The 25,548-nt window shown below is 41.5% G+C and overlaps 1 protein-coding gene across 1 annotated transcript in view; it reads right to left on the bottom strand.

The window, feature by feature from the left end:
* sema3h (sema domain, immunoglobulin domain (Ig), short basic domain, secreted, (semaphorin) 3H) overlaps positions 1–25,548 on the bottom strand; it is a 56,996-nt gene that overhangs the window by 11,977 nt on the left and 19,471 nt on the right. Inside the window, exons 7-13 of the mRNA XM_060932186.1 lie at positions 25,382–25,527; positions 25,039–25,153; positions 12,464–12,533; positions 4,854–4,998; positions 2,327–2,546; positions 2,080–2,168; positions 1,953–1,994 (exon numbers count right to left, since the gene is read on the bottom strand). Coding sequence (XP_060788169.1) covers positions 1,953–1,994; positions 2,080–2,168; positions 2,327–2,546; positions 4,854–4,998; positions 12,464–12,533; positions 25,039–25,153; positions 25,382–25,527 — 827 coding nt within the window. The remainder of the gene's footprint in view (positions 1–1,952; positions 1,995–2,079; positions 2,169–2,326; positions 2,547–4,853; positions 4,999–12,463; positions 12,534–25,038; positions 25,154–25,381; positions 25,528–25,548) is intronic.

The raw sequence follows: 25,548 nt of genomic DNA on the forward strand, positions 1-25,548 counted from the left end.
GCTAATTTATCGTCATGTCACATAGATGTGCTGCTGGCGGGTGCAGCAACACGACAGAAGGTGGATTTATGTTGCATTCATGGCCCAAGAATGTTCAAACTGCAAAGATTTGGATGTGTTTTGCGAGAAATTCAGGGGCACATTTTACTGATGACTCGTATGAAACCTCTGATCTGCTGAGGAGCGTTGTCGATAAGCCCATATTGAAAGAGGGTGCAATACCAACAATTAAAGGAAAAGAAAACTACAAGAAAAGGAAAGTAAGGTCAGTTGCACCAGTTCTCCCAGAGTGTGAGCCGAGCAGTAATGGCGGAGTGCTCAGTATGGAGAAAATGGAGAATGAGTGGACCAGTCGTCAGATTTCTCCGCTGGATATGCTTGCCTCAGCAGTAATATCTCGCCCTTACGTGGAAGAAGCAAATGAACGAAGAACTGAACGAAGAACTGAAAGTCAGATTGTTTCAAAACAATCGGCCACAAGATCGGCCTTCAAGACGTGAACAACAACAACAACAACACTCGTTGTTTATCTGCATTTAGATGTAACTTGTATTGTATATTTAAGTTACCGGTATAAGATTATTTAATTTGCTTCAGAGTGTGATTGTCTCAGTTCATCTGATTATTTAATTAGCCTTTTACGTTTTATCAGTGAAAATGCATGCATGTACATTGCATAAGTCATAACGCCTATCCTGTTTTAATGAGAGTCACATGAGACTGTCAGTTCAATTCCATCCAATTCTCTAGACAGCTTTGTTCTCTGGCTTTATTTCGTAAGGTGGGGTCCTCCGTGGCCGATGTGTTACTATCGGATTCACTCTCCGATGGTTCGAACTGATACGGTTCTACATGTATAGCAGTAGCATGTACACACACTCCAATTTCAGGACTATCTCAGTCAGATGTATTACTATCTGAGGAATCCGAAGAATCTCCAATAAATCCGAACGAAGAGGCCATTGCAACCACTCTCGTCTGCCGAGTCTGGCTTTGGTCTATAGCTGTCAAAGGCCTCGGCCTTAAAACCGGTTCCTGCTGTGACGTCACGCACTCAGGGCTGGCTGGCTCAGCGGGGCAGCTCAAATGCCAACTTTGCGGTCGATTTTAACTCTCAAAAATATATATTTTCTTATTCCCATTTATGCAGCATACAAGAGTCAAGGATGGAGATACTATCCACTCAGAAATGTTTTTAAAAATAAAGGTTCTGCGTATCTCCTTTAACCAGCTTCATGAGAGAGTCACCTGGAATGCTTTACGATTAATAGGTGTGTCTTGTCAAAAGTTAATTCGTGCAATTTCTTGCCTTCTTAATGCGTTTGAGATCAAACACTAAATAGTAAATCATAAAAATACAGTAAATAGTCCTATTCCACAACTGTAATAATCCATATTATGTCAAGAACCGCTTGACTAAGTAAAGAGAAACAACATCCATTATTACTTTAAGACATGAAGTGTCTTTTAATTAATAAAAATAAAGAAAAAAACATTGAATTAGAAGGTGTGTCCACACTTTTGACTGATACTGTATTTGCTCTGTTGCACTAAGCTTTCTGCTTCCATGCTGTGCTCAAACACTTGGCAACTCCACGCGCACATTACTATGCAATCATCTCAGTCAAATCTTTACCCATGCTTTACAGTGCACAACCTTGAGGAAATATTTCAGAGAATATAAGGCTAGGAATATCTAAGACACACAAACTCAAGCATTCACTCCATGCTTAGCCTTCACCAGTGAAAATGCACTGCTGCTTTGTGTGGTCTCCAGGGCATTCGCCTGAGTGTTTCATGACTTAAATGTGTGAAAACTCACACTTCTGGAATTGACTCTCATCTGCCTAGTCTCAGGTTGCCATAGAAACACTGTATAAAAGACGGTTGGAATAGGGTATCGTGTTTGCTTCTGTGTATGTGTGTTTGTCCACAGTCCACAATAACCATACCTTCTTCTTGGACAGTGTCATGGCGGTGACTGGTGACTTATGCTGCAAGGACAAAGACAGATCAAAAGTCAAGAGTTTTGTTACAGAAGTTATCCAATCACATTAGGAATGCAAACACACACTGCACCTTAAAGACCCGCAGCTGTTCCAGGATGACCTCTTGACTTTGTCCTTGCTCTTTGGGGAGGTGAATAGATTTCAGCACCAGGCCAGAATCTAGATAACACACACACACACACACACACACACACACACACACACACACACACACACAGTGAATTTTGACAGCTTCTTACATTATAATATATGGATATTTTACACACACACACACACACACACACACACACACACACACACACACACACACACACACACTGTCCCAATGAAGAGAACATCATATTGTCCATCCACAGCCTCCACTCTGTCTACAACGATTCGAGTCAACTTGTAGTCAACACCAACTCTAATTAGCAAAGGTCGGCTGTCCACAGGACGCACCACTTCCTGCAGCAGTGGGTGGGTGCGGCTAAAGAAGATGACATCATCAGGATACTCCCGTGTGGAACGGAAACTTCCGTAGGTGCTGCTTGGACACTAGGCGATGACATAAAGAATGCACTATGGTTAGCTACGGTATAATACAGTAACCCTGGAGCAGAGAGGGTTAAGGGCCCAACAGTGGCAGCTTGGGAGACCTCTGGCTCAAAATTTAGATATTATAAAATGTAAATAGAGTATCAAATTAATAATAATAATAATAATAATAATAAAAAAGGCTGAGCCGTGCTAAGTAGATTTAGTAAAGGGTTGTTTTACAATCAGGGTACGCATGCTAAAAATCACATTTAACACTCATTATCTTCAATATCAAAAGGCTTGATTAAATAAACTTGGTTGTTTATTGTAGCCCTGTGATAGCTCTATTTACCATGCAAAAAAAAAATTTGGTGATAACGTTATTTTTGGTGAATGTATGGCAATATATGTCATATTTAGCAAAATTACTCATGTCATTTAGAAAAAGTGCTTTTTTGACCACAGGTAGCTCCAAAAGGGATGCACTTAAATCATTCTTTATACCATAAAACAAATATTTGGTTCCATATCATTGGAAACATAGTTAAGTTTTAATGTTGAATGCCAGTAAGTTTTCAGACTATTTTGATCAAATTAGTACGTAATTTTGTCAAAAACATGTCCTCTCCGAGACAGCTAATTTTTCAATATAAAATAACATATCTAAAATTATTATTTTCATCCTAAAATGTGGTCAAGATATTGGGACATAAATATTAGAGACAACTAACACAAAGCTTACAGCCTTATATTTAAAAGCACTATGGAAGTAGTGGATTCTGAATTGTCAGAAAAAAAAGTCCTCTCTGAGAATCACTTCATTTGTTTCTCCCAGCCCTGCTTAAAGCTACACTTAATCTTGTTATAATACAAACTATTGCACATGCCTATCTGTTCTTTAACTTGTCCTTCACTTAAAAACTGGTACAAGGACCAGTTTGAATCAATTTGAATTTTGGACCCCTGTGACACAAACTTTGTACCCTGATTGTAAAACAACCCTAAAGCTATTTGACACCTTCATAACATCTTCGTTCAGAATAGATCAGATATTACAGATGTCCAAACAGGATAGATAATGGATATTATTCTATCCACATTCACTGGATATGAGCAATCATACGCTCTGATTGGCTACGCTACTACTAGAATAGCAGCTCATATACCGTGAGCAGAGAAAAACAAAATGGTGGAGCGCATCAAGTCAGATATATCACTTTATCAAGTATTTAAAAGAAACAGAAACAGCTAAAAGAATATAGTGCCCCCCAACCCAATATCTCCTGTTCCACACTCCAGCCCAGTCGGTGGCGGTAATGCACCTTTAAGTTGGTTTGCCAACCGCAAAAAAAAAAAAACCTAAAGAAGACGAAGAAGAAAATGGTGGCGCATGTTGCTGAACCAACTGAGGACGAAATATTTGCTAAAAATAAAAATAAAAATGCTCAATTTCTCAAAATCCAGTGAATATGGATAGAATAAAACAGTTATTTCACTCAATCTCATTGTACATGGCTTATAGCCAACTCGGTACTACGTGCCTCATCAGCTATCAGCTCATATACGACTCGATTTCGTGGAATAACTGTTAAATGTTCAAATACGGGGCGGCACGGTGGTGTAGTGGTTGGCGCTGTCGCCTCACAGCAAGAAGGTCTGGGTTCGAGCCCCGTGGCTGGCGAGGGCCTTTCTGTGCGGAGTTTGCATGTTCTCCCCGTGTCCGCGTGGGTTTCCTCCGGGTGCTCCGGTTTCCCCCACAGTCCAAAGACATGCAGGTTAGGTTAACTGGTGACTCTAAATTGACCGTAGGTGTGAATGTGAGTGTGAATGGTTGTCTGTGTCTATGTGTCAGCCCTGTGATGACCTGGCGACTTGTCCAGGGTGTACCCCGCCTTTCGCCCGTAGTCAGCTGGAATAGGCTCCAGCTTGACTGCGACCCTGTAGAACAGGATAAAGCAGCTAGAGATAATGAGATGAGATGTTCAAATACAGTATCTGTCATTAAAACCTAAAAGTTAACCTTCTTACATCTACCAAAACCTGTGACTTATCATCCAGGAACTCCAAAGCAAAAGAATTAAGATAATTTAACACCATAAAAGTGAGGTTGGAAATATGTGAAACCATTCACAGTTGCTCAGAGTGAGAAATGGCAAGCATTAAGAAAAATACCAGGCTCTGAGTCTGTGTTAATGAGGTGCAATCACATGCAACAGATGCCAGATCAAGAGTAAACCTCAACGCCAATAAAGACTCCTCATGACCACATAATGTCTTGCTATTTTAATCTTCAAAGAAAGAAAGAAAGAAAGAAAGAGAACTCACTGTTCCAGGTCTGGGATAGGGCACTCTTCCAGTAAACTCCGCCCACTTATACTGTGGCCCCTCCCTGTGGTAGAAGTTTCCTTTGAAGGCACGGATGATATCTTGCATACGGTAGACACACACCGCTGATCCATTTAACACATCACTGTGAGAGACAGAGGACATATCTTTTAATAGATGCTTCCATTCTGACGATTAACATTGACAGTAAACTAATATCTTGGATATTAACCCCTTAAACTCATGTAACTATAGGCTATTAGTTTTAGTATAGTTTCTGTATAGTTCATAACATTAACTACAATGACATTCTTTAAGATGAATAACTGAATAATAAACTTGGACTTTGGAGGGTTAATATATTATGATTCATTATATAACAATTATTATATATACAGGTCACTTTTTCCATGGAATAAAAACATGTATTCTATTCCCTTCTAGCGGGTTTCATTCATTTGGTTTGATAACATCCAATATTATCATATGGCTTATCCTACGTGTATTATGTCACTCTACCCAATGGAGAATGAGTGTGCAATATTGTTACAATATTACAAGTTGTCAAGACAACACGACGTCACATGTTGGAGACATAAAATTTTCGTACTAGCGAGCGACTGTGACAATCTGTAAATAGACATGGCTGCTAGGTTGGCTACATTAAAAACGTAAGATTTTGAGAGAATTTTGGCTGCCACGTAGCTCCGTTGTGTGTAGCTGTTGATGCTGATTTTAAAAGTAACTAAGTAAATTATATCGGGAAATGTGTGAGTGAAAAAGTATGAGTGAAAAATACTGTGGCGAGCGTGCATGGAAGAAGAGTCTGGAGACAGAAATCTTAGTTTCTTGGTTGTTAGCTTGTGCTACTTGCTCTCGATAGCACTGGTTTGACTGCGTTAATGTTGGACTTTGCTAACACGACTGATGAATGCTACATGGGCTGGAAGGTAACGGTGCTGCTGTGCTAACAGCACCGAGTCGTGGGTAAGCTAGCGTTGGCCTTCGAGAATGCTGATATGAAGAGAGAGTGTGTAGGTATAATAATAATAATAGGGCGGCACGGTGGTGTAGTGGTTAGTGCTGTCGCCTAACAACAAGAAGGTCCGGGTTCGAGCCCCGTGGCCAGCGAGGGCCTTTCTGTGTGGAGTTTGCATGTTGTCCGCGTGGGTTTCCTCTGGGTGCTCCGGTTTCCCCCACAGTCCAAAGACATGCAAGTTAGGTTAACTGGTGACTCTAAATTGACCGTAGGTGTGAATGTGAGTGTGAATGGTTGTCTGTGTCTATGTGTCAGCCCTGTGATGACCTGGCGACTTGTCCAGGGTGTACCCCGCCTCTCGCCCGTAGTCAGCTGGGATAGGCTCCAGCTTGCCTGCGACCCTGTAGAACAGGATAAAGCGGCTAGAGATGATGAGATAATAATAATAATAATAATATTGGCTGGCTTTTTTTCATGGTCTATCAAATATATTCCATTCAACGAGCATGATATTGAACTCATCTTTGACTAATTCAATATCATGCTAGCTGGATGGAATATATCTTATATACCACTCAAAGCCAGCCAATATTATTTAAATATACCTTCATAATATACATTTTTTAACAATATCCCAAGCACCAAGATTGTCACACCAATTGTGATGGGAAACATTATAGTAATTAAATGTTAGTTTTTTTAAAGGCATCTTAACAGGCTAGGAATACACTTGCGGCCAAAACTATGTTGGCACACATCCTAATGGTTAAGTTCAGGAGTTTGAGCTATTCCCATTGCTAACAGATGCATAAACTCAAGCATCTGTCCACAGACAAACCTTGGCAGTAGAATGGGTTGTGCTGAAGAGCTCAGTTACAATAAAACGTGGCACTGTCATAAGATGCTACCTTTGCCAAATCTTGAACTTTCTGTACTGCAAGATCTGCCCCAGTCAACTATAAGTACTATTATTATTGTGAAATGCAAGTGTCTCGGAGCAACAACAGCTCAACCATGAAACAGTAGACCTTGCAAACTCACAGAGCTGGGCCGCTGATGCGTTACACACTACAGAGTTCCAAACTGGCTCTGAAAGCAACTTCAGGACAAGTACTGTGCGTCAGGAACTTCATGGGCTTCAATAAGATTCCATGGCCAAGAAGCTGCACACAAGCCTCAGATGACTTTGTCAGGTTGAGTCGTGTTTAAGCATGCAGCCACTGGACTCTGAAGCAGTGGATATGCCTTCTCTAGAGTGATGAATCACACTTCACTATCTGACCGTCTCACTGATGAATTTGGGTTTGGCGGATGCCAGGAGGATGCTATCTACAGATATGCATAGTGCTTACAATAAAGTTTGGTAGAGAAAGGATAATGGTCTGGCGTTGTTTTGGGGTTTGGGTTTTTGACTGAATGGGCATATTTTCCTACACTTACACTGCAAAATGTTTTAGAAAGCCTTCAAAGAAAAGTGGAGGCTGTTGAAGCTGCAAAAGGAAAGCTCATGTCAGTGTGATGGTGAGGTGTCTACATACTTTTGGTCATATAGTGTAAGTTTTTTTATGAGCCAGTGCAAGTGCGTCCAGTAACATTGAACTTTATTCGTTGTTGTAACTACGATCTGCATTGCATTTTGTTTTATTCAATAACATTTTATACATTTTAGAAATTCAGAAATTATGTCAGAATTCGAAAGTGTTTCATTCATCTTATACCAAGGCAATTTGACAATTTTTTTTTTAAATTAAAGAACATCCATCCATCCATCCATTATCTGTAGTCGCTTATCCTGTGCAGGGTCGCAGGCAAGCTGGAGCCTATCCCAGCTGACTATGGGTGAGAGGCGGGGTACACCCTGGACAAGTCGCCAGGTTATCGCAGGGCTGACACATAGAGACAAACACTCACATTCACATCTACGGTTAATTTAGAGCCACCAATTAGCCTAACCTGCATGTCTTTGGACTGTGGGAGAAACCGGAGCACCCGGAGGAAACCCACGCAGACACGGGGAGAACATGCAAACTCCGCACAGAAAGACCCCCGTCGGCCACTGGGCTCGAACCCAGAACCTTCTTGCTGTGAGGTGACAGCACTAACCACTACACCACCATGCCGCCAATTAATGAACATGTCGTTCTTTTTAAAAAAAATCTATTTATACTGTCACAAGGTAGTTCCTATTACTGTTTATGTACTACACTGCAGCAGCTATAAACAGTCGCTCTGTCATCAGCTTTTCTTTCTCTCTCTCTCCTGTTCAGCTAATAAGACAACTAGAGACCTGTGCAGGTCTGAGCTCAGCCTTTGTCTGATTGGGAGATAGAAGCTATGGTACATAAATAGAAAAAATAGCCTGCTCAGAAATACATCGACTCCAGGATTCAAACTGACGTTGCAAACTGTAGCTTTTTCCTGGCCAGCCCTCTAGACCACTCAACCACAGAGTATTACATTTTAAACTGAGGTTACGTAACATAGTATGTACACAGTCAGTACACAGTGGCGCCACACCGCAACTGTGGAATCGTTACCTGAAGCTGGCACGCCAATTACATTCTTAAACACGCTCGAACTCGGTTAAACATACAGACAGGTGCCTCTATAGGCTTCAGCCAAAGCCAAAAAGAGTCAAATTGTCATATTATTCCAACACTGGAAATTGCAAAGTCTCCTGTCTGGAAGATTATGCAATGGCAGAAAACTTACTGAACGTGTCAAAGTGTGGAAACTGGAGATTCCTAACAGGTTCTAATAGACAACATCATCTCATCAATGATTCGATGTTTTTCATTCTTAAATAACAACCCATGTTTATTATTAGCCTTAGGTTATGTGGAGCATCTGTCATACAAGCCCCTGTGAATTAGCTGTTACTATAGAAAGAATAACATATTAGAACAAGCACATTAATATAAGCCTATGATTTGTCCTGCAGCTGGTGCTACTGTCAGAGCTGCTATTATAGAAAATGAATCAACACTTTTGGATCAATCATCTCATCTCATCTCATCTCATCTCATTATCTCTAGCCGCTTTATCCTTCTACAGGGTTGCAGGCAAACTGGAGCCTATCCCAGCCGACCATGGGCGAAAGGCGGGGTACACCCTGGACAAGTCGCCAGGTCATCACAGGGCTGACACATAGACACAGACAACCATTCACATTCACACCTACGGTCAATTTAGAGTCACCAGTTAACCTAACCTGCATGTCTTTGGACTGTGGGGAAAACCGGAGCACCCGGAGGAAACCCACACGGACACGGGGAGAACATGCAAACTCCACACAGAAAGGCCCTCGCCAGCCACGGGGCTCGAACCCAGGACCTTCTTGCTGTGAGGCGACAGCGCTAACCACTACACCACCGTGCCACCCCCTGGATCAATCAGATTTGAGAATTCGACAGTGCTGTGGCATAAATAAGTTGTTGCTTGTAACACAGATTTGCAACTGTAGTAAGTTATTTCAGCAGCTGTTCGAGTCTGGTGTGTTTTAGCATGTGAGCTGTGTAAAGACTTTACCATCAGTCTGTCTACTACACTCATTGTTTCCATTTGCCTAAGTCGGAAACTGTATTTTAGAACCTTACTCCACCCTGCTGCTTGAGTCCGTTGCCTGATTTTCCAAACCCAATCTCACACACACACACACACACACACACACACACACACACACACACACACACACACACATAAAATTAATTCCACCAGATGTGTCCAGACTCACATCTGTGCACGCACGCACACACACACACACACACACACCCTTCAAAATAAGTCAAAGTACAGTAAGTTGTCACACCCACACTCAAGTTTGATTTGACCACTGCGATGCCCACAGTGTGCGTCATATGTTTTATGTATTGGAAATACATGGAAATGAATTGTAAAGGCTGAGTGAAAAATATGAATATGTGATATCTGCTACACACATACTGTATAAACTATTGTACATGTATATATGGGGCGGCACGGTGGTGTAGTGGTTAGCGCTGTCGCCTCACAACAAGAAGGTCCGGGTTCGAGCCCCGTGGCCGGCGAGGGCCTTTCTGTGTGGAGTTTGCATGTTCTCCCCGTGTCCGCGTGGGTTTCCTCCGGGTGCTCCGGTTTCCCCCACAGTCCAAAGACATGCAGTTAGGCTAATTGGTGGCTCTAAATTGACCGTAGGTGTGAATGTGAGTGTGAATGGTTGTCTGTGTCTATTGGCCCTTTTCCACTACCCTTTTTCAGCTCACTTCAGCCCGACACGGCTCGCGTTTTGACTACCAAAAAACAGCATGACTCAGCTCGCTTCAGCCCTGCTTAGCCCCTAAAACTCGCACGGTTTTGGAGTGGGGCTGAAGCGAGCCAAAGCGAGCCGAGTGAGGCTGGGGGCGTGAGCAGACACTCCCCTGTGCACTGATTGGTGAGGAGGAGTGTCCTCACATGCCCACACACGCCCCGCGAGCACGCTGGGATCTGTAAACACCGTAAACCCGGAAGAATAATAATTACGAATTACGAGAATTTCTGAGGCCTTATGCGCCTCGCCTCATCTATACGCTCTTGCCAGTATCTGTTGGCATTGTCGGTGACAACAAGCCACAGCACCAAGACCAGCAACACTAACGACTCCATGTCCTCCATGTTTATTGTTTACTATTCGGGTCGTGAGACTACCGCTTAAAAGCTCACTGATGTCACTGTTTGCGCTGCTTAACGACATCACGTGACGTCCACCCACTTTCGCTAACTCCACCCAATGTGTCCAGCCACTTCCAGCCAGCACGGTTCAGCGCGGTTGTAGTCGAAATGCAACTCCAACAGCCCCACTGAGCTCGACTCAGCACGGCACGGCTCAGCCCAACTCAGCCGCGTTTGTAGTGGAAAAGCGGCATAAGTGTCAGCCCTGTGATGACCTGGCGACTTGTCCAGGGTGTACCCTGCCTTTCGCCCGTAGTCAGCTGGGATAGGCTCCAGCTTGCCTGCGACCCTGTAGAAGGATAAAGCGGCTAGAGATAATGAGATGAGACATGTATATATGTCTGTCTCACATACTACTAACTGTTATAGTAACCAAATATAAATACATTATTTGGAAAGAACAGATAATGTGTTCTAAATGGATACAAATATAGATACAGTTGGCATTATTCTATCCACATTCACCGGATATGAGCAGTCACACGCTCTGATTGGCTACTCTACAACTAGGCTATCAGCTCGTATACCGTGAGTAGAGAAAAACAAAATGGCGACGCATGTTGCTGAACCAACCGAGGACGAAATAAAAACTCTACTCAAAAACAAAACCCTAAAATATACCAAAAGCAACAAAATATGGAATAAAAGTATTTGGTGGTAAGTACGTATCTTTTTTTATTTTTCAAGAATTATTATTATTATCGCATTTTTCACAAATTGCTACTGTCATTTCGCTGGTTTGTTTACACTCTAAGCGGAAATCATTTTGTCGGACGTTTTGTATAAAGTTTTTATTTATCGAATTTGCAAAAAATAAAATATAAATGCTCAGTTTCTCAAAATCCTGTGAATGTGGATAGAATGAAAAAGTTATTCCATTCAATCTCACTGTACATGGCTTATAGCCTACTCGGTGCTACGCGCCTCGTCGGCTATCAGTTCATGTACGACTCGATTTCATGGAATAACTGTTAATTATTAGGGGTTTTATTTTGTTCAAAGGGCATCTGGTTGAGACTAGAGGTGTTTAACTAGCAAGACGTATTTATTTTCATGCACACATTAGCAAATGGTCAGATATGAAGCTTGCTACGTTACAGCATTTATGTGAATGTGCTCCACTGCATGATGCATTTACAGCATCCTTAGTAACTGCCTGGTCAGGGTTCCGGTGTTTTAAATGAACCGACTAGGTTATTTATAATTTGGGGAAAAGAAACAACTTAATTCCTTATCACTGGCAGGCACAAATAAAATAAATCCATGAGTTGGATGTAAAAAAAATAAATAATGAACAATTAGAGTGACATGAGTGATGTAGCTGAACCTGAGGAACTGTCAGAGCCAGAATTCACAAACAATGTTGTAAGTGTTGGCATTTTTCCAGTGTTTTCCAGTGTTTCCTGAGGCATAGTTGGAGGGTACATGTCAAAAGCAACAAGAAAAACAAGAACAACTGGTATACGTAGGCCACACCCGCTTCAGTTTTTAAATCAGAAATACAGATACAGATATTTGAAGCATTAAACAGATTCATTTACAAATAATCCCATTGCATTACACCCTTGCTGTAAACCTCTGACAGACCAAAGTAAAAACAGTTTTCAGGCTTCACTTATGGTGTAAATAAGGCATGAGTCAGAGTCTTCTGTTTTTGTACTGAATGTGGGCCACAAAAACATTGCCATCTGCTTCTCTGAATTAAGGGATTTGCAACCTTGGTCGAACTGAAGAAAGAAAAAGCAAACATAGTCTCATGCTTATAAATTGTAAAGATTTTCAAACCCGATATGCATGAAAATTTAATGTTAGTATTCAGGGCAGACTTAGCATTCACACCTGCCTGTCTTCATAATAAACCAAATGAAATCCTACACATTGTCATTGTTTGGGCAAGTTGTTCTAGCTCGGGTTTCTTGGTGGAGTGAGTATGTGAGTTTACCTGGTGGTAGTAAAGATGCCGTAGATTAGCGGATTCTTCTTGTCTTTGCCATACTGGATGAAGATGTCCTCTGTAGAGCGAAATCAGTGCATGGTTAGAAGAGTAATAACATTTTGCACTTAATAGCTTGATGTATTCCTGAATATGTATATTATTTCCTGTAAACGTGTCTTTATTTGAGTAAGAGTGGTATTATATCATGTAATGTTTATCCATATGAATACTTTTCTGTCAAGTGAACTGCCATTGGAGGAAAAAAAGATATAGCCTGCATTTTAATACGGCTATGGCGAGTGGAGAGGAAGTGTGATGGGGTGAGTCAGAGAGAACAAGCCAGTAGGGGACAGTAGGAGGTGGCTGAATGTAAAGACAGTTCTCCTGCATGTTCATGCAAAAGGAAAACAAAACTTTCTCACCTCAGTCACACTCTCTTTCTTTGCAAATAAACTTGCACAATCTGACATACTTGTGGTTTCATGTGTGCTCTCTCACTCCCTCCCTCCCACACACACACACACACACACACACACACACACACACACACACACACACACACACTTATATGATCAGAAGGCACGTTAGTACATATCCGCATTCTCATGGTCCTGCCATTTCAGATCTAATCAGAATCTCTCTCTCTCTCTCTCTCTCTCTCTCACACACACACACACACGCAAATGTAAATTGCAGAAGGAACTGCAGAAGAAACTACACTGTAAAAAAGAATAGTTGAGAATACTTGAAATTTCAAGGCAACCGTCTGCATTAAGAATTTTATGTTTTGCCAACGGGGGCGGCACGGTGGTGTAGTGGTTAGCGCTGTCGCCTCACAGCAAGAAGGTCCTGGGTTCGAGCCCCGGGGCTGGCGAGGGCCTTTCTGTGTGGAGTTTGCATGTTCTCCCCGTGTCCGCATGGGTTTCCTCCAGGTGCTCCGGTTTCCCCCACATTCCAAAGACATGCAGGTTAGGTTAACTGGTGACTCTAAATTGACCGTAGGTGTGAGTGTGAATGGTTGTTTGTGTCTATGTGTCAGCCCTGTGATGATCTGGCGACTTGTCCGGGGTGTACCCCGCCTTTCGCCCGTAGTCAGCTGGGATAGGCTCCAGCTTGCCTGCGACCCTGTAGAAGGATAAAGCGGCTAGAGATAATGAGATGAGATGAGATATTTTGCCAACGATGTGCCCATGATAATCCAAACTATGATAACACTGTTATCTTTATTAAGAATTCTTAATTAAGTCAGTTTTCAATTCCTAATTCTGCCAACATAGATTTCTATTTTTGCTGAACAGTGGCAATTGAGGTTATCACAAATTTTTTTTTTAGATTTTTTTTTTGGGCTTTTTTCACCTTTATTTGGATAGGACAGTGTAGAGACAGGAAATGAGCAGGAGAGAGAGATCAGGAAATGACCTCAGGTCAGAATCAAACCCAGGCCCCCAGATTTATGGTATGGCGCCTTATCCACCTGAGCCACGACAACATGAACTTCAACCGGAGAGAGAACCACATTGCCCAGCCCTTGCATTTGGGAGAGGAAACCACGTGTCTTGGTCATTAAGAGCATGCGCTGAATAAACACCTGTGACAATTATGTATTTTCAATTCAGATTATTCACTATTGTATATTTACACATCATTGAGGTGCACCCTATCAGTTTGATGTGGATTTTTCTGTTCGTTAATAATTATTCATATTTTCTTGTCCATTCAACTGTGAATATGGAATTACTTGAACAAAGCGTAATTCTATTTTTTACAGTGTATAAACTCTTCTTTTGATATTTACTCAAAGATCAGTGTAACGAAAGAAAATAGTTGAGTAGCTTTTTATTAACGTCTCATGTAAACATACTGTATACTGTGGAGTGGAATGAAGACAAGACAGGGTTACTCAACACATGGCCACATAAAGTGCATTCAAGTCAATTTATCAGTATTAAACTGTGAACCAGAAGGAGCTTAACCCTATACTGCATGGTGTTGCCATATGGCAACAATTAATTTATCTAATTCTTCTAATAGGCAGTACCAGAAACCCTATGTTTTACTATTTATTTGTGAAAAGGGGGACGTTTATTTTGCTATGAAACATAATTGTTAGGTTACGTGACCAGGAAATGCTGGTAGCACTTGCCTTTTCAGCAGATTCTTGAGACCGTCAGGGTCATGACCAAAGGGCTATAAATCATCTTCTTCTTCTTCTTTTGGCTGCTCCCGATTAGGGGTCGCCACAGCGGATCTTTCGTCTCCATTGCTCCCTGTCTTCTGCATCCTTCTCTACCACACCTGCCACTTTCATGTCCTCTCTCACCACATCCATGTATCTCCTCTTTGGCCTTCATCGTTTTTGTTTGCCTGGCAGCTCCATCCTCAACATTCTCCTTCCCACATGCTCTGCATCTCTTCTCAGGATGTGCCCATACCATCTCAGTCTCATCTCTCTTAGCTTAATTCCCAAGCTCTCCACATGTGCTGTCCCTCTGATGTGCTCGTTCCTTATCCTGTCCAACCTCCCATCGCAAACCTTAACATCCTCAACTCCGCCACCTCCAACTTTGCCTCCTGTCTCTTCGTTAAGGGTACGGTCTCCAATCCATACATCACAGCTGGTCTCACTACCGTCTTATAGATCTTACCTTTCACTTTTGCTGGGACTTTCCTATCACAAATGACTCCTGAAATCCTTCTCCAACTGCTCCACCCTGCCTGCACTCTCTTTATCACCTCACTATCGCAGCCCCCATTTTCCTGCACAGTTGACCCCAGGTACTTGAATTCACCAACTTTCTTTACGTCTACTCTTTGCATCTTCACTACACTCTCATCCCCATTCTCATTGATGCACATGTATTCTGTTTTGCTCCTGCTCACCTTCATTCCTCTTCGTTCCAATGCATACCTCCATCCCTCCAAACCCAACTCGTCCTCCTTTCTACTTTCACCACATATCACAATATCATCCGCAAACATCATGTTCCATGGTGACTCTTGCCTCACTTCATCTGTCAAGCTATCCATCACTATGGCAAACAAAAAAGGACTCAAAGCAGATCCTTGATGGAGTCCCACCTTCACCTTGAACCATTCAGTTGTTCCAACTGCACACCTCACTGCTGTTCACTGTTCTCATACATGTCTTGCACCACTCTAATATACTTCTCATTCACTTCACACTTTCTCATACAATATCACAACTCATCTCTCGGCACTCTATCGTATGCCTTCTCCAGGTCTACAAACACACAATGTAGCTTTCTCTGGCCTTCTCTGTACTTCTCCATTAACATTCTTAAAGCAAAAATTGCATCCGACGTGCTCTTCCTTGGCATAAACCCATACTGCTGTTCACAGATTGTTACCTCTCTTCTCAATCTCGCCTCCAATACCCTTTCCCATCGCTTCATGGTGTGGCTCATCAATTTTATTCCACTGTAATTACTGCAGCTCTGTACATCTCCCTTATTCTTGTATATTGGGACTAACACACTCTTTTTCCATTCATTTGGCATTCATTTTCTCATTCTCTAGGATCTTATTAAACAATCTCATTAGGAACTCCACAGCCGTCTCACGCAAACATCTCCAAGCCTCAATCGGGATACCATCTGGTCCGACTGCTTTCCCAGTCTTCATTCTTTTCATGGCTGCCCTCACCTTATCCTTACTAACCAACTCTGCTTCCTGATTTGCTGTCTCCAATGAATCTGACCTTTTCTCTCTTGGATTCTCCTCATTTAATAAATCCTCAAAGTATTCTTTCCACCTTCTTAATGCACTCTCTTTGTTTGCCAGCACATTTCCATTTACATCTTTCATCACTCTTACCTGCTGTACATCCCTCGCTTCCCTGTTTCTCTGCCTAGCTAGTCTGTACAGATCTTTCTCTCCTTCTTTGGTCTCCAGTCTTTCATACAACTCCTGGTATGCATCTGCTTTCGCCTTCGCTACCGCTCTTTTTGCCTTCTGTCTCGTCTCTCTGTATAACCGCCTGCTTTCCTCGTCTCTCTGATCGTCCCAATTCTTCTTTGCTAGCCTCTTCTCTTTTATAATTTCCTGCACTTCTTTGTTCCACCACCATGTCTCCTTGTCTTCCTTCCTCCTTTCCGATGACCACCCTAGCACCTTCCTTGCTGCCTCTCTTATTAGGTACAGCAGTAGTATTCCAATCTTCTGGCAGACTTCCATGACCACTCAATGCTTGTCTCATTTCTTCCCTAAACTCCTTCTGATGTTCAACCTCTTTTAGTTTCCACCACTTAATCTTCGCTGTAAATATGGAAGTATTTTTCAGCATTGAGACAAAAAAAAAACTATTTGTGATAATCATCAATAATAATTTAATTTTTATCATTATAACAAGTTTAGATGTAATGAGTCATTTGTAACAGGGTAAAATGTAATTGTTGCCATATGGCAACAACATACAAATAAGTTTTTTAATGTATAAGTAATAATTCATGCAGTAGAAGGTTAATAATAATAATAATAATAATAATAATAATAATAATAATAATAATAATAATAATAAAACAAAAGAAAATAGCTCTAATAACTATGCCTGGCTAAACACTTTTTCAAATTATGGTTTTAGACAGGTTGTGTTTCTAATAGTCTCTGTAAAACAATTCTTTAGTTTTGCGGTGATATAAGAAAAACAGTAAAGTGTCAGGTGCGCGGGAGGGGCGGATATAAGTGCAGAAGTGTTTGTATCAATACAGTGTGATTTATACAAAAAAGTGCAGGAAACACACACAACAGCAAACAGTCCAAATCAGCAGGCAAGGTCATAAACAAAACAGGCAAGAGGTCGATCGAGGCGCGAACGGGATATCAGAGGCAAAACGAGGACGAGAACTAGAACCAGGAACAGGAGTCGAGAAACCAGGAAAACCACAAGGACGGAAAACAAGGCTCGGTAATGCGCACGGAACTTGGCGTAATACTTCGTGTCGCATTACCTTCAGCGCAGTCCTTAAATAGCTCAACATTTAGTTCACTGATTGAGGACAGGTGCGCCTTGTTCATGGCGCACGTGCTGGAGCTCGTTTGGTGCGCGCGCAGCCCGAGGCGCACCTTCAGGTGTACACGCCAAGGCGCGCAGGACTGACATAAAGTAGGTCTGTCTCAGATAAGTGTTCAGGATGGACATGACTGCTTCAGGAGATCAGCTAAACCATTTATAGCTGTGTTGAGACTAGATGGGTTTCCATTGCAATTTTTACACAAAATTTTTTTTTTTGTAAAAAAGTCATCACAATTGCAAATGTTCTATACTTTCATCGAGTGATGTTCTATGATTAAAGCTGGCTTTTCTCCTCCCATGATAGTCATTCCAATTAAACATGGTGATGAATTTCCAAGACTTCCAAGGATTTCCAAGACCTGAGAAATGTTGGCATGGTGATTTTGCTTGCATTCGCTGCAGTAGGTATTGCTTAAATGCGAAAAATGTAATTCCATTCCATTTCATTTTGCGAAATATTGCTTTGTCGAATGGTCTGAATAACCACCTCATGCAAACGTATAAACTTTTTTTTCAATATTTGAAAGTTTTTTCGAAATTCACATTTCCATTTTTTAGGTCACAGTTTCGGGGCGGCACAGTGGTGTAGTGGTTAGCACTGTCGCTTCACAGCAAGAAGGTCCTGGGTTTGAGCCCAGCGGACAGCGAGGGCCTTTCTGTGCGGAGTTTGCATGTTCTCCCCGTGTCTATGTGGGTTTCCTCCGGGTGCTCCGGTTTCCCCCACAGTCCAAAGACATGCAGGTTAGGTTAACTGGTGACTCTAAATTGACCGTAGGTGTGAATGTGAGTGTGAATGGTTGTCTGTGTCTATGTGTCAGCCCTGTGATGACCTGGCGACTTGTCCAGGGTGTACCCCGCCTTTCACCCATAGTCAGCTGGGATAGGCTCCAGCTTGCCTGCGACCCTGTAGAACAGGATAAGCAGCTCCAGACGATGGATGGATGGAAGGTCACAGTTTCAAATTGCACATTAAGCAAGTTAATGGAAACTCGCCTAAAGTGACCCAGGCATCATTCTACTCTGAAATGAGACAGAAATGAATATTGACAGATTTTCATCTGGGTGATAAGCACGGCTTATCCACAGCACTGAAGTGAAGTGATGATAGTAGTTTTAGACAGCAGCAAAGACCAAACATAAAGACAATGTTGATCCTCCAGATCCTTCAAGCTCTCTGTTTGAAAAATGCGTTTCATTTTACCTCTCTATGCCTTCACTTTGCAAGTTTCCCCCCCTCCTTCTTTCAATCCCCATTTTTTCCACATTCATCATTTTTCTATTTTTGTTTCCTTTCTTTTTTCAAAATAATGGTGGTTTGCCAAATGAAAGTTTGAGTTTGTAATTCAAATCACAAGACTCGAACAAACCCCTTAAGTACTCAGATGTATGCTTTGATTGTAAATGAATAAAATCTAAATGTTATCTTTTGTTTCTCACTCGCTTTCTTTCCTCTCTTTTGCCCTTCATCTTCATTTGGAAACCATAGTTGTGGCAGATTGTCTAAACAAAAGCCTGGTTCTTCCTGAAAGTGAGATAGTTTTGTCTGACCCACAATCATTCACCCCTCAATCCTACCCCTATTCTCTACCATCCCTGTGAACAACCCCCTCTCATCCTCTCTCCCTCCCTCGTTCCCTCCCTCCCGTCCCTGCTCCTCTATCTGCTCCACATCCAGGCAAACTGGAGACAGGATGAGGGTCACACACACACACACACACACACACACACACACACACACACACACACACACACACACACACAATAAAACAGTTGCAAAACCTCCAAAATCTCACACACGAACACAGCCACTTATGACAATACAGTAATCCCAGACATGTCTCAGACAAACAACTAAAAGTTTCATCACTTCCAAACCACAAGCCACTAAAAGCCACTAAAATTTCTGCTATCTCAAACCACACATATTCAAATAGACAGTGTCAACTCTGTGAACTTGGACAATGATGAGTTTTCTTGCAACATACACACCAACACCTACGTACATAAACTCACACACAAACCATTAAAAAAATGAGAATAAAATATACTAAAAATGAATAAAAACTGAAAAGAAAGCAGAGATGTTAACTTTGAAATGAGCTGAGATAAAAATAAGGCAAATTCATTACAATCAAATGGGGTTTTATAATTGATGGTTGGCAGGAACAGCTGGAAAGAGCTGGTGTGTTCTGGTAACATTTTCAAATAACTTTCTGAGATGAAAAAGTACACAGTATACCTGGTTTCTAACCATAACACATTGTGCTAAAGCAAATTTTGTTAACATCCTTGAAATATTCACTGAAATTATGGACTTGTATGAAAAACATAAATCCACCACAGGTCAAAGTACATACTTTTTAGGCCAATAATGACACCTTAAGCATGTATTGTGGATTCTACAGATGTTACACATGTGCACTGTGGAAAAACCACCTCCACAATTATCAATCTGTTTCTAAAAATTCAAGCAATAAAACTCATCTCATCTCATTACTTCTAGCTGCTTTATCCTGTTCTACAGGGTCGCAGGCAAGCTGGAGCCTATCCCAGCTGACTACGGGCGAAAGGCGGGGTACACCCTGGACAAGTCGCCAGGTCATCACAGGGCTGACACATAGACAACCATTCACACTCACGGTCAATTTAGAGTCACCAGTTAACCTAACCTGCATGTCTTTGGACTGTGGGGGAAACCGGAGCACCCGGAGGAAACCCACGTGGACAACATGCAAACTCCGCACAGATACGCCCTCGCCGGCCACGGGGCTCGAACCTGGACCTTCTTGCTGTGAGGCAACGGTGCTAACCACTACACCACCGTGCCGCCCGCAATAAAACTGAAAATGAAAATAAAATATTAACAAATGACTCCCAAGCCGTTTATTACTGGCAGAGCTATGTTGTCATAGAAAACTAATCAACACTTTCTATGGTATAACTCTGAAGTGCATACACTGAAGCACATGCACTAAACCGTGGTTCAACTTTTAATAGCATCAACAAGCAGATGGCTTTTCAAACTGGAGCAGAAATGAGTCCACTCAATCATGGCTTAATTAAAAATGCATGTGAGGCATAATGAATACGTGTAACTAAATAAAGGAGGCGCAATCTGTTGCAGTAGAAAAGTCATTATGAAAGAAACAGCCCACAGATTCCTTGCACAGTTAAAGCAGGTTTGCTTTTAGCAAGGTTTTCACTCACCGTGTTGTAGGTTTGATCCCCATTCTGGGCAAATCTTCCTTACAAACAGATAACTAACTATACAATATTTATACAACTGATAGTTCTGGTCTATTAATTTGATTGGTTGAACAGGGCAGCACAGCGGTGTAGTGGTTAGCGCTGTCGCCTCACAGCAAGAAGGTTCTGGGTTCGAGCCTAGCGGCCGACGAGGGCCTTTCTGTGTGGAGTTTACATGTTCTCCCCATGACTGTGTGGGTTTCCTCCGGGTGCTCCGGTTTCCCCCACAGTCCAAAGACATGCAGGTTAGGCTAATTGGTGGCTCGAAATTGACCATAGGTGTGAATGTGAATGGTTGTTTGTCTGTGTGATGACCTGGCGACTTATCCAGGATGTACCCTGCCACTCACCCATCGTCAGCTGGGATAGGCTCCAGCTTGCCTGTGACCCTGTAGAACAGGATAAGCGGCTACAGATAATGGATGGATGGATAGATGTTGGCGTAGTGGTTAGCACTGTTGCCTCACAGTCCTGGGTTCGAATTCCATACAAAGATACAGCATTACATCTCTTGACTGTAGTAAGAGAGTATGTTTAAAAATGCAGAAATATTCATTTAAATGTTTAAAATGGAAACAAGAACATACATTTATTATTTATTAATTTGTTCTGAACATAGCAATGCATACAGTAAGTGCTAGAAGGTTATGTGTGTGTTTATGGATATGAAAGTGTGTGATTTTTAGGCTAGTCATGCTATATTGGATGTAAAATAATTGCAAGTGTACTATATTAATAAAAAAATAAAAGAGATGGCAATTGAAGATCAAAATGATGGTTTTGTTCACTATCACAATTACAACACAGACAAAACAAGCTAATACGATACTCTGGTATTTAGAATGGTCAAGCTGAGCACATAAATTCCTGTAGACACGATGCAAGTGTGGTATATAAACTATAATATGATACAGGACTTGTTTCTGGTTAAGCAGCACCATAACCCACCAAGTAGGCTGATATTAAGTTAATGTTATGACATGGCAGATGGATGTTATTAATAATCTTTGGGTAAATCCATTCATCCATCCATTATCCATAACCATTTAACCTGTGCAGGGTCGTGGGCAAGCCGGAGCCTATCCCAGCTGACTATGGGCGAGAGGCGGGGTACACCCTGGACAAGTCACCAGGTCATCGCAGGTCCTTGGGTAAATGTGTGTTATACTTGTGTAACAGTGTATGTTGCAAGATTCACTGAACTCATTCTGTAATCCACTGTACCCTGTTTTATAGGAATCCAGATTAAGATTCTTCATCTAGACACTAGCTCCAGCCATTTCAGTACCATAGGCCACACACTGAGTGTAGTATGGTCTACCGTTGCACCGCAAGCTCTGCACCATGAGGGCCCCTGAGCTATAAGGGCCTGTTGGGAGATGTAGTTGTTCCACGCAACAGAGCATGGTGTAAATAGCACACTGATGGAATTTTCACAGAAATGCTGATGGCGCTGTGAACACAAGATGGTTGTAATAATGTTGTCATGGCTATGTAAGATTGAGCGATTGGAAGCTAGGAGTTGATTTTATTGGATTATGTGGTCATGGAAACATTGGTAAGATCATGAGATGTTATTTAGTCTTTATATTATCATCAGAAAGGGTTTGCCAAGGCTGTTCAAACCTGCTCTAAGATCTTTAACACTGAAGAGTGTAATTCAGGTTCAAAGTAAACACACCTAATGCAAGCAACCAGTGCCTTCAGGAGTATCTGAATATTCGAGGCAGATGTGTTAGAAGTAAAATGCACGAAAATTTAACATGCTCCAAAGTTGTCAAAAAAACTTAAAAGCTAAAAAGATTAACATGACTTTGCATTATTGGAGTCAGTTTAATGACTCTAAATTGACCGTAGGTGTGAATGTGAGTGTGAATGGTTGTCTGTGTCTATGCGTCAGCCCTGTGATGACCTGGCGACTTGTCCAGGGTGTACCCCGCCTTTCGCCCGTAGTCAGCTGGGATAGGCTCCAGCTTGCCTGCGACCCTGTAGAACAGGATAAAGCGGCTAGAAATAATGAGATGAGATGAGTTTAGTGACTGGGGGAAAATTGGTTGATTCGTGATTGATAGTCCATACACTCTCAGAAAATAAAGTACATTATTGTACCTTTAGGAGTACAATGACTTGTCACTGGGGCAGTACCCTCTAGGGTACCTATTTGTACCCTTTATATACTGTTTGGGAACATGTATGTACCTTTTTGGCCCTAAAAAGGTACACATAGTTACCTTGAAGTCCAATAATGAGCCCAAGAGGGTACATTAGTATAGACTGTACCATGGGGGACAGAAATGGACTCCTATTGTACCCCTATTTCTGACAGTGTACCACTTTACAAAATCAACACAACCAGCCAGACCTGACAGAGTTCACTTAAGTTAATACGCAGCTAATATTTAACTAATATTTAGGCACTGTCTAAAGCGGAGCTCCCGATGAGTGTAAAATTTGTTAGTAAATAATCCCACGTTATTAAAAAAAAAGCAAATTAAAAATAAGTGCTGGATAAAAAGCCATCTATCTTATATAAATAAAGGTAGAAATTTTGCTGTCTGGTGGTCAAGTGTTCCTGAGATACGTTGCCTTATATTTACGATTGGGTTCCTTGTGGTGGTACCTGTACATCGTGTGTATGTACGCATGTACAGACATTGCACAGTCGCAAAGGCCATCAAAAATCAGGTTGATACATTATCATATTCTCTTAAGTATGGAGCTTTGTTCTGCTAATACATAGCTAAAACATAGCTAATACACCACAGTGATATTTACATAATCACTGCTGGCAGCCATTTCCTAGTGTTTAAACTGACTTTATATTTCCTTACAGTGATTCCTGAGTAATAAATACAATCCTTAACACTGTTTGAACACTTAAAATGAATGACAATCATGAAGTCTTGTTAGAAATTAGGGTTACTACAGTACATGTGCTAGTGTTTTGGATTTCTTTAAATTGCTAACAAGCTACTAGCTAGACATTATTTTGCATTTGTAGCATTTAATGAAACTCATGAATTTGTGTGTTCATCATGGGAAATCGAACAAACTTGAACTTGAGCTGCAGTTGAATAAATTTATAACACAAAGCTAGGCAGCTGGGAAATACGGTGGCCGAATGTAAGCTAGCAAGCTAATGACTAAGGTTAATGGTTTAGCTAGCTAACTCTTAGCTGTTAAGTAAAAGTGAAACGACAGTGAAAACAAGACAAAATAATTGAGATCATCATTTTCTTCAAATTTGTTGGCGATTTTTTAAGAAAAAAACTCTTAGCTGTTAAGTAAAAGTGAAACGACAGTGAAAAGAAGACAAAATAATTGAGATCATCATTTTCCTCAAATGTGTTGGTGATTTTTTAAGAAAAAAACTTTATGACTAAAATAACACTGTAATTCCAGTTAACTTTGACTTTTTGCTATATTGTGAACTTTGTGTCACAACTCTTAAACCTGAAACAGAAAAATAAACCTCCAAAGTTGAGAATACCACAACACAACGCCATTCATATGGAATCTGTTAGAAAGTGGTCACAGGCTTTCCTTTAATGCTAACTGCTAACCAGCATGTCTCTGCATGAACTGAAGAAGAAAAGAAAGAAGAAAGAAGAAACCTTTATTCGTCACATGCACGCTTCAAGCACAGTGAAATTCATCCTCTGCATTTAACCCATCTGAAGCAGTGAACACACACACTCAGAGCAGTGGGCAGCCACACCAGAGCACCCGGGGAGCAGTCAGGGGTTTGGTACCTTGCTCAAGGGCACCTCAGCCCAAGGCCACCCCATGTGAACTGCACGAACCTTTTACATTCAGAGAAAAAAGATAGAGGGAGAGTTTGTGTAGAAGCAGCCTGAGGTGTGAAAACTCCTTATTTAGATATCAAACCAGAACTTGATTATTTGGTGAAGATATAATAAAGGGTTTTGGTGTGTGTGTGTGTGTGTGTGTGTGTGTGTGTGTGTGTGTGTGTGTGTGTGTGTGTGCAGGTTTGATAAAGTTAATTTAGTCTAATGACAGAAGAGTTGTTTATTCTATGAACAACATTTGCTTACACAGACTAAATGATAAGAAACTCTGTGTGTGTGTGTGTGTGTGTGTGTGTGTGTGTGTGTGTGTGTGTGTGTGTAAACACTGATCATGGAGCTCTGATACACCTTGGCATGTTTTCTAAGCATTATCTGAATCATCTGTATTTCTTTCAGACAAAAAATACACTTTAACATGAATTATTTTGTGCTTAACATGAAGTTTATTTTGTGTTCATTATTAATCATTTTAATTATTAGCGTGCACTACTTACGCAGTTGGTCAAAATGTGTCTGTAAGCCATCAGGTCCGGGCACAGAACAGATCATTCGAGCCTTCTGGAATGTACTCCACTTATTCACCAAACTGCGCTGGCCTCCAATGTCATTCTACATAAACACATACACAAACATGCAAACTTCACAAAACATCCCATAATTGTGGACAGATGATCAGATGATTGCATCAATTTTTATTTAATGTTACATCTGGGTCAGGCAGAAATGCAGATGAGCACGTCCACTTCTACACATGCAGGTAGATATGCAAGAGTACAGTCCCAAAAGTGAAGGTATGCACGCACACACAGACACACACAGACACACACACACACACACCTTGCAGACGCGGGCGACTCGAGCGTACAGGACTTTGCCGGCGGGCCCCTCAGCCTCCTGAGCACGCTCAGTGAAGAACAAGTAGACCTTATCATCTTCCTCATTATCGCTCTCCTTCATCACGGCCACACGCACAAACTGAGCATCTGAGACAGAGAGATAGAAAA

Source organism: Neoarius graeffei, chromosome 10 (assembly GCF_027579695.1).
Source record: "Neoarius graeffei isolate fNeoGra1 chromosome 10, fNeoGra1.pri, whole genome shotgun sequence".
Lineage (NCBI taxonomy): Eukaryota > Metazoa > Chordata > Actinopteri > Siluriformes > Ariidae > Neoarius > Neoarius graeffei.